The sequence below is a fragment of the Dasypus novemcinctus genome, chromosome 17, assembly GCF_030445035.2.
Source record: "Dasypus novemcinctus isolate mDasNov1 chromosome 17, mDasNov1.1.hap2, whole genome shotgun sequence".
In the NCBI taxonomy this organism is placed as follows: Eukaryota; Metazoa; Chordata; class Mammalia; order Cingulata; family Dasypodidae; genus Dasypus; species Dasypus novemcinctus.
Window position 1 is genome coordinate 31,877,426 of NC_080689.1, and position 13,791 is coordinate 31,891,216.

General features: G+C 40.0%; 1 protein-coding gene across 6 annotated transcripts in view; it reads left to right on the forward strand.

Moving 5' to 3' along the window:
• The window catches only part of PLEKHH2 (pleckstrin homology, MyTH4 and FERM domain containing H2), a 134,642-nt gene extending 131,750 nt beyond the window's left edge, over positions 1–2,892 (forward strand). For all 6 annotated transcript variants that reach the window (XR_011646095.1, XM_004447292.3, XM_023588051.3 and 3 more), the window contains one exon: positions 799–2,892. Coding sequence is in view for 5 of the 6 variants with exons in the window: in XM_004447292.3 (XP_004447349.1) it covers positions 799–984 (186 nt within the window). In the remaining variant the exon portion in view is untranslated. The remainder of the gene's footprint in view (positions 1–798) is intronic.
• Positions 2,893–13,791: the final 10,899 nt, after the last annotated feature.

The window sequence follows — 13,791 nt, forward strand, 5'->3', positions numbered from 1 at the left end:
TCCTAATAAACGGACTTGGCCCAGTGGTTAGGGCGTCCGTCTACCACATGGGAGGTCCACGGTTCAAACCCCGGGCCTCCTTGACCCGTGTGGAGCTGGCCATGCGCAGCGCTCATGCGTGCAAGGAGTGCTGTGCCACGCAGGGGTGTCCCCCCCCGTAGGGGAGCCCCACGCGCAAGGAGTGCACCCGTAAGGAGAGCCGCCCAGTGCGAAAGAAAGTGCAGCCTGCCCAGGAATGGCACCGCCCACACTTCCCGTGCGGCTGACGACAACAGAAGCGGACAAAGAAATAAGACGCAGCAAATAGACACAGAGAACAGACAAACGGGGGGAATTAAATAAATCTTTTAAATAAATAAATAAATAAAATAAAATAATATCTATACCTAGGCGAAGGCAATTATCCATTAAGTCCAGAAGACTGTGGCACACTCAGTACTTCATGTAGTTTAAACGAGGAGTTGACACATTGAATTTTAAAATTCATATATTCACAAATATGGCTTTAAGATAATTGATGGGGTTGTTTTGTACTACTAACTATCACATTTTCTGATATTGCTACTAAATATGATGTTTTCCTTGAGAGCTACTCTTTCTGCTGGTTTAAAATGGAAAAATACGTCAGTGCCTTGATGGTGTAGGACATATAAGTACTTTATTGTTTGACCTGGACAGAAGGGAAGTTTTGGTATCTGGGGCACTTGCAAATGCAGACCTCCATGGCCAACCCTTCTCTCTCTTTTGGAAGTGATGAGAATTTCTCCGGAGCATAACGATCGTTTTTTCTTGGTTTAGATTCTTGAAATCACTCTTTTGATCGCCAGTTACATAAACAACTTCCATCAGCAAAAGGCAGCGTTTCACCACCTCTCTGCTCCAGCGCTGCTGTCAGCACCTGCCCGGGGACCCCCAGCCAGGGCAATGGGAAGCCAACCCCTTCTGTCAAGCAGCAGACCAACCAAAGGCCCCACCTTACTCTGAAGCTTGAGGGTCTGCACACTCACTCCTTGTCCTCGTGCAAGGACTGCAGCAGCTCCAGACAAGTTCATTTGGATGCTGGGAGCACATCACCACCCATCAGTAGTCAAAACTTGAAAAATAATAGTGGTTACTCTCTTTTGTTTGATTCCTAAATATTCAAATGAATACAATAAAAAAATGAATTTTTCCAATACACTGATTTTCTCTTAGATCAAATGAGTTAGAATTTGTCATTTTGCCCATCTCTTGCCATCACATACATAATACAATATGCTTTTCTTTTCTCCTTCCTTCCCTCCCTTCCTCCCTTTTTTTTTTTTTTTTAATATTTTTGCAATCTTTAGAAAGGGTAATTCCGAAACTCTCATTTGGCAAACCAGTTAATTGGAAATGCTCACTGCCAAAAATTAAGTACTGTATGTGCTTTTACTTAATGATTTGGTATTTGGAAAGAAGTACACAGTATAAGAAACAACTATAGGGTGGTGATTAGGGGTCAATTTTTAAAATAAGTGCCATAGATCTGGCTCTAGGAATCATTATGTAAGAAAACAGCAGTTAGGTAACTGGAACTCCTTTGTATTAGAAAATTTCCCCATCACCTTTTTGGATCACTCGAGTGTACAATTTAAGATGAGATAGTAACTCTTGACATTCCTTAGCTGTCAACATACCCTGAGTTTGCTGGAAAATTGCCCACATTTAATTGCATTTGGTGCTGGGTCCTCTTGACCTTGCTTTGCTGAATAATTCTTTATAATCCTTAAAACTTTGCCCTTTATCTAGTTCTTTCTAATTATAATTTGAAAGCAAATTATCAAAAATATGTTTTAAATGAAAAGAGAAAATAATTTTTCTCTCAAAGGAGGTAAAATTTCAGTTGAAAGAGTTTGGAAATGTTTTCCATTACTAGATTGTATAAGTGGTCAGTACATTCCAGTATGTGTTGAAACAAAGTAATTAGTATTAATTCACAATAAAAATAAAACTGTGATAAGACATGAAAATTATATTTAAAAATGTTTAATTGTAACAGTGATCATGAGTATACTTAATTTTATTTATGTGTAGTATATTTGTATTTATTTTTGGACATATATTTATCACTTTGTGTGTGGTATTTTCTAAACCAATTTTTACAGAATTGTTAGCTGTTGAATTAATATGTTGGCAGAGCCTTCATGTTTTTCTTCTTTGCTGCTTTCTCCCTTGGCAATGCACTGTTTACACACTAAGCCATTTAAAAACGTTCCTTTCCATATTAGCATCCTTAGAAAGAGCAGATCTTAGAAATGTATTGCTGCAGTGCTGTTTTTACTGTTTTACTAATGACAAAAATGAGGTCAAGGAACTCCATAGAAATAAATTTCTATTGACTATTTCTCCTAAGTCTTCTGAGCCATAACCACTCACTGAGTAAGTAAATTAGTCTTTGAGAATAAGCTTGGTTACCAATTTGGGATGATTCTCAGGAGGAGCCTTCTGGCTGGGATAGAGTTTCTAAGTTCCCAGAAAACCACTAAAAATCATTGTTTGGTGAGTAAAAGGCTTGACATAGCTATTGCATATGTATGAGCACTTTATTCTTAGGCAATTGTTCACCATCTATTAAGGCCCTAAAACTTAAAATTTAAGCATAGTGAAGGCTTAGCTTAAACTGTAGTACCTTAGACTTAGCATTTATTTTTGATAGACCAGAGATAAAATATTTTGATGGAAAGAAATCAGTTTTCTGTAACTGATGATGTGCAAATTTTATTTTCTGGGAAATGATTTATATAACCATTAAAAAATTCACAGTATGTTATTATGATTGATTACAAGAGAATAATGTTACATGTTTAATTGTAATTTTGTCACCTATCATTTTCTTCCCTTTCAATCATAATAAATGATTTACAAAACCCATTTTGAGCATTATCTTTTGACTAATCTTCAGGAAATACCTAGCGTTTTCATTGTCAAAACTAAGGTGTACTACTAGTGAAAATGGTAGTTATTACCTCCTTCTTTTGCATTCATGCTTTCTCTTCAGTGTTGTTTTATTTTATCCATATAAAAGAAAGCTGTTTTTGGCATATTATAATTTTAATACATATTTTGCATATAGACATATATAATCTGTGAGTTAATAGATTAATAAATAAAAATTTATTAATCCAAGAGAACCACCTTTCATACAGGTGGGTTGAATGGACTGTGTTTTAAAAGTTTATTTTAAATGTTCTGGATTTTCTTTCCTTAAAGTCAACTACTGCTATAGCATGGAAATGAATTTAACTCTCAATTTACAAGAGAAATTGTCCCAGCTTACAAAGGGTCATTGTTCCAAAAATGTGTTTACTAATTAGTTTGGAATTTTTTTCCATGGAAATAATACATGGTGGTCAGGCTCCTGAAACAATACATTTAAACCATAAGTGTGCTGAAGTATTTTCCTGAAGAACTAATCACCACAGATAATCATAACTCTCCAGAAAAATGCTTTCAGTGTTTCAGGAATTCAAGAACACATTTCTCTCATCCACCCAGCCCGGCTGCCATGAAATTTGGCCTCCCTCCATGTGGAGTTCCTGGGTTGATTCCAGTGGAGAGGCCCCAGGAAGGAGGGCAGTGAGGAAGAACAAGAGAGGAGCAAGAATATGTTGGTGAGGAAGCTTCTCTGCAGCCTGGTTCATGCACTCCTGTAATCATTTCCCAAAAAGAAGAAAGGGATTTTACTGCTACAAGACCAACTTCTTTTCTTATTCTTTAAACTCCAGATTAAGGCCAACTCCACACACAGTTATTGATGGTGAAGTAGGATTCATCCATATTTCAGAGGGACGCAGATTCAAGACTTTTCTTGGGCATTTAAGTGGGAGGATCAGTCTTACAAGAAAGAGTTGGATGGGCTGGACAAGAGGCTGGGATAAGGAGACGAAACACACTTGCTCTGTCCTATGATTTTACTTGTTGAATTCAATTTTATCGAAATTGTATATAGTCACAATGATTCTAGAGGCATGTTTATCATCAACACCAATCCAAAAGTTCATATCCATTATTTGTGAGTCCAATAATAGGCGAGGAACAAAACCTTTTACTAGAAAAACACGTATTAGCAAACAATGGTAAAGAAAGGCGCAAATGTTCACCATATTAGCACTTTAATACAGAGTAGCCTTCCTTCCAGCACTTTGTTAACATAATCTTCTAATAAATGGAGAGGGGGCTGGTTATCCCTTCTGAAGATGTGAGGTTATATTGGCTTTATAAAAATCAGGTCCCTCTTATTTAGCAGTGGCAGTAGCTAGAGAAGACTAATTCCTTCTCTCAGCATGAAGCTCTAATAAATTCCCAGGAAGTTTCCGTGAGAACTAAATGCTGGACAGCACCAGAGGAGATGGCAGAGAAGTTATTAACTTCTTGAGGTTCTGGAAAATACTATGGGCCTATCAAACTCACATAGGAGTTGCCTTTTACAAGAGAAAAGCTTGCATAAAATGAGGAACCTTAGAAAAACTTGAGGAGCATTCTTACTACTAGCTTTTGACTTGTGCACACATTACGAATCCCCCCCAGGGATGTGGTGAGCAGCAGCATTGATAACAAGCTCCCTGTTTTCCTGCAGCTTCTTTACATAAGGTTACTGCTGACCTCCTATCCACAACTCCAATAGACCCCAAATGGTCCAACTGACTCCTGGATGGTGTCTCAAACCCACCATGTCTAAAACCAGTTTGTTTTTCTCTAAACCTGGTTTTCCTCCTCTCTGCCCCCAACAATTGATTAATAGGAGCACCCATCATTCACCCAAAAGAGAAACCTTGCCTTTTGTCCCTTTTCCCAAACCCTTGATGTAAATCCCAAAACTCAGCTTGAACAAACTTAGACATAAAGGAGAAAATTTATTGCAATAATATATCAAGGCTGTTCAGCAATTCCTTTGATTGCTAAACAACCAAGCCTTAAGAAAGGAGGAGACAGAGCAGAGACTTGAGGACAAGAGGAACCATGAGAGGTTAGCCAGGGTTTTCTCTCCAGATTGCTGTGCTTCTGTTTCTTGTTCACTAAGTACAGAACAGCTTCTTTCTTTAGCAGAAAGCATGCTAGTTACCTCCAAAGAGGGAGTGACTTTCTAATTCTAATTTGAAAATTCCATGAAAGGATTCTTTTGTTGTTGTTTTTACTCATTGTCAGCACCTTAGTTTTTTGTTTTTGTTTTTTTCTCATTGTTCATTTGTTTTCTTTAGGAGGCACAGGAACTGAACCCAGGACCTCCCATGTAGGAGGTGGGAACTCAACCGCTTGAGCCACATCTGCTCCCAATTAAACTTTTTTTTTTTTTTGAGGTACCAGGGCCAGGGATTGAACCCAGGACCTTGTAAGTGGGAAGCCGGTGCTCAACCACATCAGCTCCAAGGATGCTGATTAGCCCAACTTAAGTCAGGTGTTTGCCCTGAACCAACTCAAACACTCGGCATTAGGAGAATTATGAAATTATGAAAAATAATCTATTCACTGGAATATTATGCAGCCATCAAAGTTACGCTTATAGTGAGATTTTTTAGAACTTTCTGGATAGATCGAGGCCCACATAATAGCTAATAAAATATTAAACTTCCCTCCTAGAGAAATGCTGCTTCTTTCTCAAATAAGATGGTAAAAAATTCTGGATATACAAGCCTTGCCTAATAAGAGAAAACTGCCCAATAAGCCAAGCCCTGAATCTTTTTTTTAACTTTATTTTGTACATTTAATAATTGAACATATAAACAATAATTTAAAAATAAAAATAATATAGTTGAACAAAAATACACGTTTCTCAAATGTACTGGATATATATAATTTTTTTAAAATACAGTATGTGACACAATATATTTGGTTTATAGTAACAATCAAACGGTAAGTGTCCTTTTGTATCTGGCTTGCTTCACTCAAAATAATGTCCTTCAGGTTCATCCATGTTGTCATATGCTTCACAATTTCATTTCTTCTTACAGCCACATAATATTCCATCATGTGAATAAACCAGTTTGTTTAGCCATTCATTGATTGACAGACACAGTCATTTCCAACTTTTGGCAATTGTGAATAATGCCAATATGAACATCGGTGTGCAGATGTCTGTTCATGTCACTGCTCTCAGTTCTTTTGGGTATATAGCCAGTAGTGGTATTGCAGGGTCATGTGGCAAGTCTATATTAAGCTTCTGTAGAACTGCCAAACCATCCTCCACAGTGGCTGTACCATTCTGAATTCCCACCAACAAAGAATAAGTGTTCCTATCTCTCCACATCCTCTACACCACTTGTAGTTCTCTGTCTTTTTAATAGTGACCATTTTGATAGATGTGAAATGATATCTCTTTGTAGTTTTGATTTGCATTCCCCTAATCATTAGTGATATTGAACATTTTTTCATGTAGTTTTTTTCCATTTCTATTTCTTCTTTGGACAAATGTCTATTCAGGTCTTTTGCCTGTTTTTAAATTAGGTCATTTCTCTTTTTATCGTTGAGGTATAGCATCTCTTTATATATCCTAGATATTAAACTCTTATCTGCCGTGTGATTTCCAAATATTTTGTCCATTGAGTCATTTTCTTTCTCACCCTTTTGACAAAATTCTGGGAGGTACAAAGTGTTTAATGTTGAGGAGGCTCCACTAATCTATTTTTTCTTTTGTTACACGTGCTTTGGGTGTAAGGTCCAAGAAATTGCCACCTACCACAAGGTCTTTAAGATGTTTCCCTATGTTTTTTTCTGGTAGTTTTATGGTCCTGGCTTTTATATTTAGGTCTTTGATCCATTTAGAGTTGATTCTTGTATAGGGAATGAGATAGGAGTCCTCTTTCATTCTTTTGGTATAGATATCTAGTTCTCCCAACACCATTTTTTGAAGAGATTGTTTAGTCCTGTTAACATTGACTTGGGGGCGGTGGACTTGGCCCAGTGGTTAGGGCGTCCATCTACCACATGGGAGGTCCAAGGTTGAAACCCTGGGCCTCCTTGACCTGTGTGGAGCTGGCCCATGCGCAGTGCTGATGCGCGCAAGGAGTGCCCTGCCACGAGGGGTGTTCCCCACGTAGGGGAGCCCCAGGCACAAGGAGTGCGCCCCATACGGAGAGCCACCCAGCACGAAAAAAAGTGCAGCCTGCCTAAGAATGGTGCCACCCACATGGAGGCTGACACAACAAGATGATGCAACAAAAAAAAGAAACACAGATTCCCGTGCCGATGACAACAACAGAAGCGGACAAAGAAGAAGAGGCAGCAAAGAGACAAAGTGAACAGACAACTGGAGCAGGGGGGTGGGGGGAAGGGGAGAGAAATAAATAAATAAACAAATAAAAAATCGTTATTAAAAAAAAAAACATTGACTTGGTAGGTTTGTCAAAAACCAGTTGACAGGAAGCAGATTTGGCTCAACTGATAGAATGTCCACCTACCACATGGGAGGTCCAGGGTTCAAACCCAGGGCCTCCTGACCCATGTGGTGAACTGGCCCATGCGCAGTGCTGATGCATGCAAGGAGTGCCGTGCCATGCAGGGGTGTCCCCATTGTAGGGGAGCCCCACATGCAAGAAGTGCGCCCCGTAAGGAGAGCTGCCCCATGTGACAAAAGCGCAGCCTGCCCAGGAGTGGCGCCGCACACACAGAGAGCTGATGCAGCAAGATGACGCAACAAAAAAGAGACACAGATTCCCAGTGCTGCCAACAAGAATACAAGGGGATGCAAGAACACACACAGGAAATTGACACAGAGAACAGACAACTGGGGTGGGGAAGGGAGAGAAATAAATAAATCTTAAAAAAACAAACAATTGACCTTATAGATGAGGTTTATTTCTGGATTCTGAGTTCTATTCTGTGTGGGACACAGCAGACCAAATTTGTGGGTCTGAAGCTGAATCAGTCTTAGGCTGTGTCCCTCTCTCTCCCCTTTCATGGGGTAGTAGATCCTTGGAGCCCCCTTTGTCTGTAGTTGCAGGCCCAGAGCCCAAGAATTCTAAAGTGTCTTTAGTGTGGGGAATGGTGCCTGTAGCAGTAGCTGCTGGTTCAACTCACAGTTCTGTTGCAATTTCCCTCCTTTGTCCCTCTCTCTTCTGGGTGGTATCCAACCTTTGCCTGATATCCTAAACCCTAGAAGATCTTTTTCTAAGTTGTTTCAGCCTGTCCTCTAGCTATTTTTCTGGAGGAGAAAAGCATCCCGTGTCTTTCTAGTCCACCATCTTCCTGGAAATCCTTATAGCTTTCAGTGTACTTGTTAAATATATTTCTCAAAGACTTATATCTTCAGATTGTTCATATGCTGGGTTGAGCCCTGAAATCCAGCAGAGTTGTATCCAACTCCTACTCTCCAGTTCTTTGGGCTTGCCATGGACAACTAAAAAAATGATGATTGCTGAGACCAGCTCAGCCATAGGTTTGCACAAAGGAAAGGCAACGCAGAACTGAAGAAATAAAAGGACAGAAAGAAAGACATGAGGAAATAAAGATGGGACAAGGGACTCACAGCTTCTGAAACTGAGAGCCTCAACCTTAGTTTCCACATTGTATTTATTTAGGAACTAACAAGCAGCTGTTTGTTATTTAGTATAATAAGGGACAGGTGCAACATTTACAATAATAAGGTACAGGTCATACAAAGTTCAAATACCTCCTCATGCAAACATTTTTTTGTGCTGACCAGACGGTGTGCCATCTAGTCAAGGCCCGGTGTTCCTAAGCACGCACTTTTTGTCTGTGTTAGAAACGTTTCAACTTCAAGCCATGTTCCTTACTGTTTTGCCACAACAATTCCCCCTTTTTGGTTTTGCAAAGCAGTGATGACACATTTGGTGATTTCTTGCTGCTTCATACCCTAAGGGATTTCTTATGTGCATCTGAGGAGGTTGCTGTTACTATGGCGAGCATAGCTACCAGCAAATTAGGAGCAGTAACTGGCAGTTTCTCCTTTTCCAACAGATGTTCAGCTTCTTGACTCAGATGTTTGATTTGCCTCCATGTGGGGGAGGTGGTGGTGAAGCTGCTCTGGTCTTAGGAGTGGGACCCAGCCATGTAGTGTCCAGTGTCAATCGCTCCATCTGCATGACCGGAGGTTCTGGGTTCCACAGGAACTTTCATCATCTTTTGGCGTTCATGATGTGGTTTTAGTCAATGAGCTGGTACCCACACAGGACGTTCTCCATCTCCTAGGGAAACACAAGCATACCCTCATCCCCAAGTTAACAGCTTCCCTGTTGACCATTCATTAGTCAGTGGATCATTCCACCAAATTAAAGGTTTTTCAAATGGAGTTTGGGTTTGAGTTTTCAAATTATTTTGGAAATTCCTTTCAGTTGCTGTCCCTTCCAGGGTGGTTCCACAGTTAAGAAAATTAAGAGTGAATAGTGCTTTATGTAACTGCGCCTGCAGTGTTTCCTTGTCTCCCCCTTTTTGATTTTGTAACATGAGTTTAAGGGTTTGATTTGCTCACTCCACAATAGCCTTCCCTTGGGGGTTATACTGAGGTCCTGTAATATGTGAAATACTCCAAGTATCTAGAAATCTTTTAAGGGAGACACTGATATAAGCAGGAGCATTATCTGTTTTTAGAGACTGGGGGAGTCCCGTTTCAGCAAAGCAAGCTAACAAATGCTGTCTTACGCATCGAGCAGTTTCTCCCATTTAAGCTGTAGCCCAAATGAATCCTGAGCAAGTATATACAGAGACATGAACATAACATAATTTTTGAAAGGAGGAGATATGCGTTACATCCATTTGCCACAGTGAGTTAGCAGTTAAACCATGGGGATTTACTCCAGGTTCCAGTTGTTTTGGATTATTAAGAATTTGACAGGATGGACAAGTTTGAACAATGTCCCTAGCTTGTGTCCATGTTAAAGGAAAATGAGCTTTAAGGCTGCCTGCATTTACATGGGTTATATTGTGAAAATGAATGGCTCCTTGTAAAACAGGAGTGACTAATTTATCAGTGACATTATTGTCTTTTACAAATGGTCCAGGTAAATTTGAATGAGATAGAATGTAAGTGATAAAAAATGGACTTTTTCTATTTCTAATTCTGTTGAATTTTGTGAAAAAGCTTATAAAGAAACTGATTTATGTTAGGTTTGATAAGAGCTGTTTCAATCAATTGAGTAACCTGGATGACATACGCTGAGTCTAAAAGGATGTTTGTGGACTCTGGTATGTCTTGCAAAGCAGTAAGTACTGCTATTAATTCAGCTTGCTGAGCCGGAGATCCAGGAATATGAATTTTCTTAGTTTTATACCCAGTATACCCAGCTGCACTATTTCCAGACCCATCAGTAAAGATTGCAGGGGTGTCAAGTATTGGTTGAAACTTAATTATGCTAGGTAAAATCCACTGAGTGCTTTTAATGAATTGTAATAGATGATTTTTAGGGTAATGATTATCTGTCCAATAATCAGCAAAGGCTATTTGCCATTGTAAGTGATTTTGTAGGCAAGCCTCAACTTCCTTGCACAAAAGTGGAAGAATGATATGAGAAAGGTCCTGTCCGTGAAGAGCATGAGTGTGTTCATGGCCTTTAAGTATAATCTGGGCCATAAAATTCACGTAAGGAGATAAAGTTTTAACAACATTGTTAGGTAAAAATATCTACTCTACAATATGATCTTGTTGCATAAGGATTCTCGTGGGGGAGTGTAAGGAAGGCAAGATAATCAATTGCAGTGGCTGTTCTGGATTAATGCACTCAACTTGGGTACTTTGAATTTTTTTCTCTATGAGTTTTCATTCTTGTTCTGCTTCTCTCGTTAGAACTTGGGGGCCATTTAATTAAGGAGTTTCTCATAATAGGGAAAAAAGATTAGACAGTTCATATGTGGAAATGCTCATTTTGGACCTCAGCCAATTTATATCTCCTAATAATTTCTGCAGATCATTCAAAGTTTTAATAGAGTCCCTACGAATCTGAACCTTCTGAGGTTTAATCATAATTTTATCAACAATAGTCCCAAGATAAGAAACAGGAGTAACATTTTGAATTTTCTCAGGGGCAAGTTTTAAGCCTGCTGCAGTTAAGCTCTTTTCTAAGGCCTGATATGCTAAAACTAGAGTCTGGGAAGAGGGAGCAGCACACAATATATCATCCATGTAATGTATAATATAACAAGAAGGAAAAGCCAATCTGACTGGATTTAAGGCTTTAGCTACGAAATTTTGACATGTGGTGGGGCTATTAAGCATTCCTTGAGGAAGATGTTTCCACTGAAACCATTTCATAGGTTCTTTGTTGTTGAAAGAAGGCACTGAGAATGCAAATTTCTCGCAGTTTTGGGGAGCCAAAGGTATTATAAAGAAACAATCCTTTAAATCAATAACAACAAGAGGCCAGCTACAAGGAATCATAGCTGGTGTGGGCAAACCTGGCTGCAGTACACCCATAAGTTGAATGACTGTGTTTACTGCTTGGAGGTCTGTTAAAAGCCTCCATTTGCCTGATTTTTTTCTTAATAGGAAACACTGGAGAGTTCCAAGGACTGAAAGATTCTTCAATATGCCCCTTATCTACCTGTTCCTTAACTAATTTATGAAGTGCCTCCAATTTTTCTTGGGTTAATGGTCACTGTTCAACCCAAACCAGAGAGGTTGTAGTCCATTTAAGAGGAATGGGTTTGGGTGGGTCAAGGAGGCTAGACTGAGCAGTGGCCATTATGGAGAAGGTGAATATCCTAATCCTTCATGACTACCATGAGCTGTGGGATCTATGGTTTAACAATTCCCTGGTGGTGCTTACCCAATCCTAATGCTGGAACATGCCCTTGTTTCCTCATTAATTGTTGGCTTTGTTTACTGTATTGGCTAACCTAAATTTCAGCCCGCCATTGTTCTAATAGATCATGTCCCCACAGATTAATAGGTAAGTCTGCAAAACACAGCTGCAGGGTGGCATGTTGCCCATCAGCTTCCAGACAATGAAAAATTTGCACACTATTTTAAGCCTCTGAGAGTGCCAAGTCCCACAACAGAAATAGATGCATCTTGTAATGGCCAAGCAGAGGGCCAATGGTTAGAATTAATGATAGAAATATCCGCTCCATTATCAATAAGTCCTTTAAACTGTTTGTTCTGAATGTTACTTCACAAACAGGACAAGATTCTAAAATTTTTTCAGTTAAGAATACTCCTGTTATTCCTGTATTTCCAAAGCCATTTTTCCCTTGGACTTTTTCATTAGCTCCTATTGGAACATAAGGGAGCAACAACAATTGTGCTATGCAATCTCCAATATCAGCTTTCCATGGAACTGCAGTGGATATGATAACTTGAATCTCTCCTGGATAGTCACAATCAATTACTCCCGTATGCACTCTAACTCCCTGGGAGGTGAGACTGCTCCTCCCGAGCAGAAGTCTGACCATGACAATTGGTAAAAGTCCTCTTATTCCCGTTTTTACACAGAGAGGAGTATCCCCTGGAAGCAAGATAACAGGTTCTGCTGTAGGGATATCTACCGCTGGGCTTTCTGTCATGGCGGGGGATAAGTCAAGGGCACTGCAGAGTTTCGGGGAATGCTGGGATTGCTCTGCTGAATCAGGAAAGCCTCCTTTTGGAACAAGGCTAGGAGTGGGCCCTGCTGGAAGTTTCCATCAAGGAAGTGCTGTTCTTATGATAATTAGACTGACATTGGCTAACCCAGTGATTTCCTTTACCCCAGCGGGGGCATGGCTCAAATGGTTTCTGAGCAGAAATATTCTGTCTGGGCAGCACTGTTTTTTCCTCAGACTTTTTCCAACAATCTTTTCTCATGTGACCAATTTTTCCACAATGGAAACATTTTCCAGAGAACCTCTTATTGATTTTCATTCCTGCCATAGCCCGAGCCATCATAGTAGCATGGTGGCTGTCCGTCCCTACATCCTTGCACAGTTTAATATATTCAGTCAAATCCACCTTACCTTTCATAATCCCAGCAGCTTTCTGACAATCCTGATTAGCATTTTCATAAGCCATTAGCTGCATAGTACCAGCAGCTTTTAAATTATTGACCTGTTTTTTGATAGCCTCTTGTAATTGAGCAATAAAGTCAGGGTAAGGTTCTTTTGGTCCTAATATTTTTTGAAATGACACCAGAATCTGGCCTTTAGTCTCAATTTTCCCCCAACAGCAACAGATCTGTGTGATGACTTGATCATTAATTATTAATTGCTGATCTACTCCTGCCCAATTCCCCACCCCCACTAACTGATTCAAGGAAATGGGGATATTATGGGCTCTATTATGAGCAGCCTGAGTCTCTGCATGATCTGTCCACCAGGTTTTGAATTGTAAAAACTCTCCAGACCCTAGAGTAATGCGTGCTAACATGGACCAGTCAGCTGGGATCAGCCTAGAGCCTTCAGCAAGCCCCTGCACTGTTCCATAGGTAAAAGGAGAATTTGGACCATATTGTTGCACTGCTACTTTTAACTCTTTCAACATTTTAAATGGGAAGGGTTCATGAGTGAACTCATAAACTCCATTCAGATTTTGAGGATCCACTCCAGGAGCTACTCTTTCTCATACGGTGATCAGAAAGGCCATTTGAAGTGCCTCCAACTCACCATCCCTTCCAACCTGTAAAATGCCTTGTTGTAAAGCTGACAACTTTGGCTGAGGGTCTCCAGGCATAGGAGGGTGAGGATGTGTCAACGAGGGGGAAGGTGACTCTCTAAAATCAGTTGATGAAGGAGCTAAAGGCAAAATAACTTAGTATCATCAAAAAATCCAGGGGGGGATAACGGACTTTGGCCCAGTGGTTAGGGCGTCCATCTACCACATAGGAGGTCCACGGTTCAAGCCCCGGGCCTCCT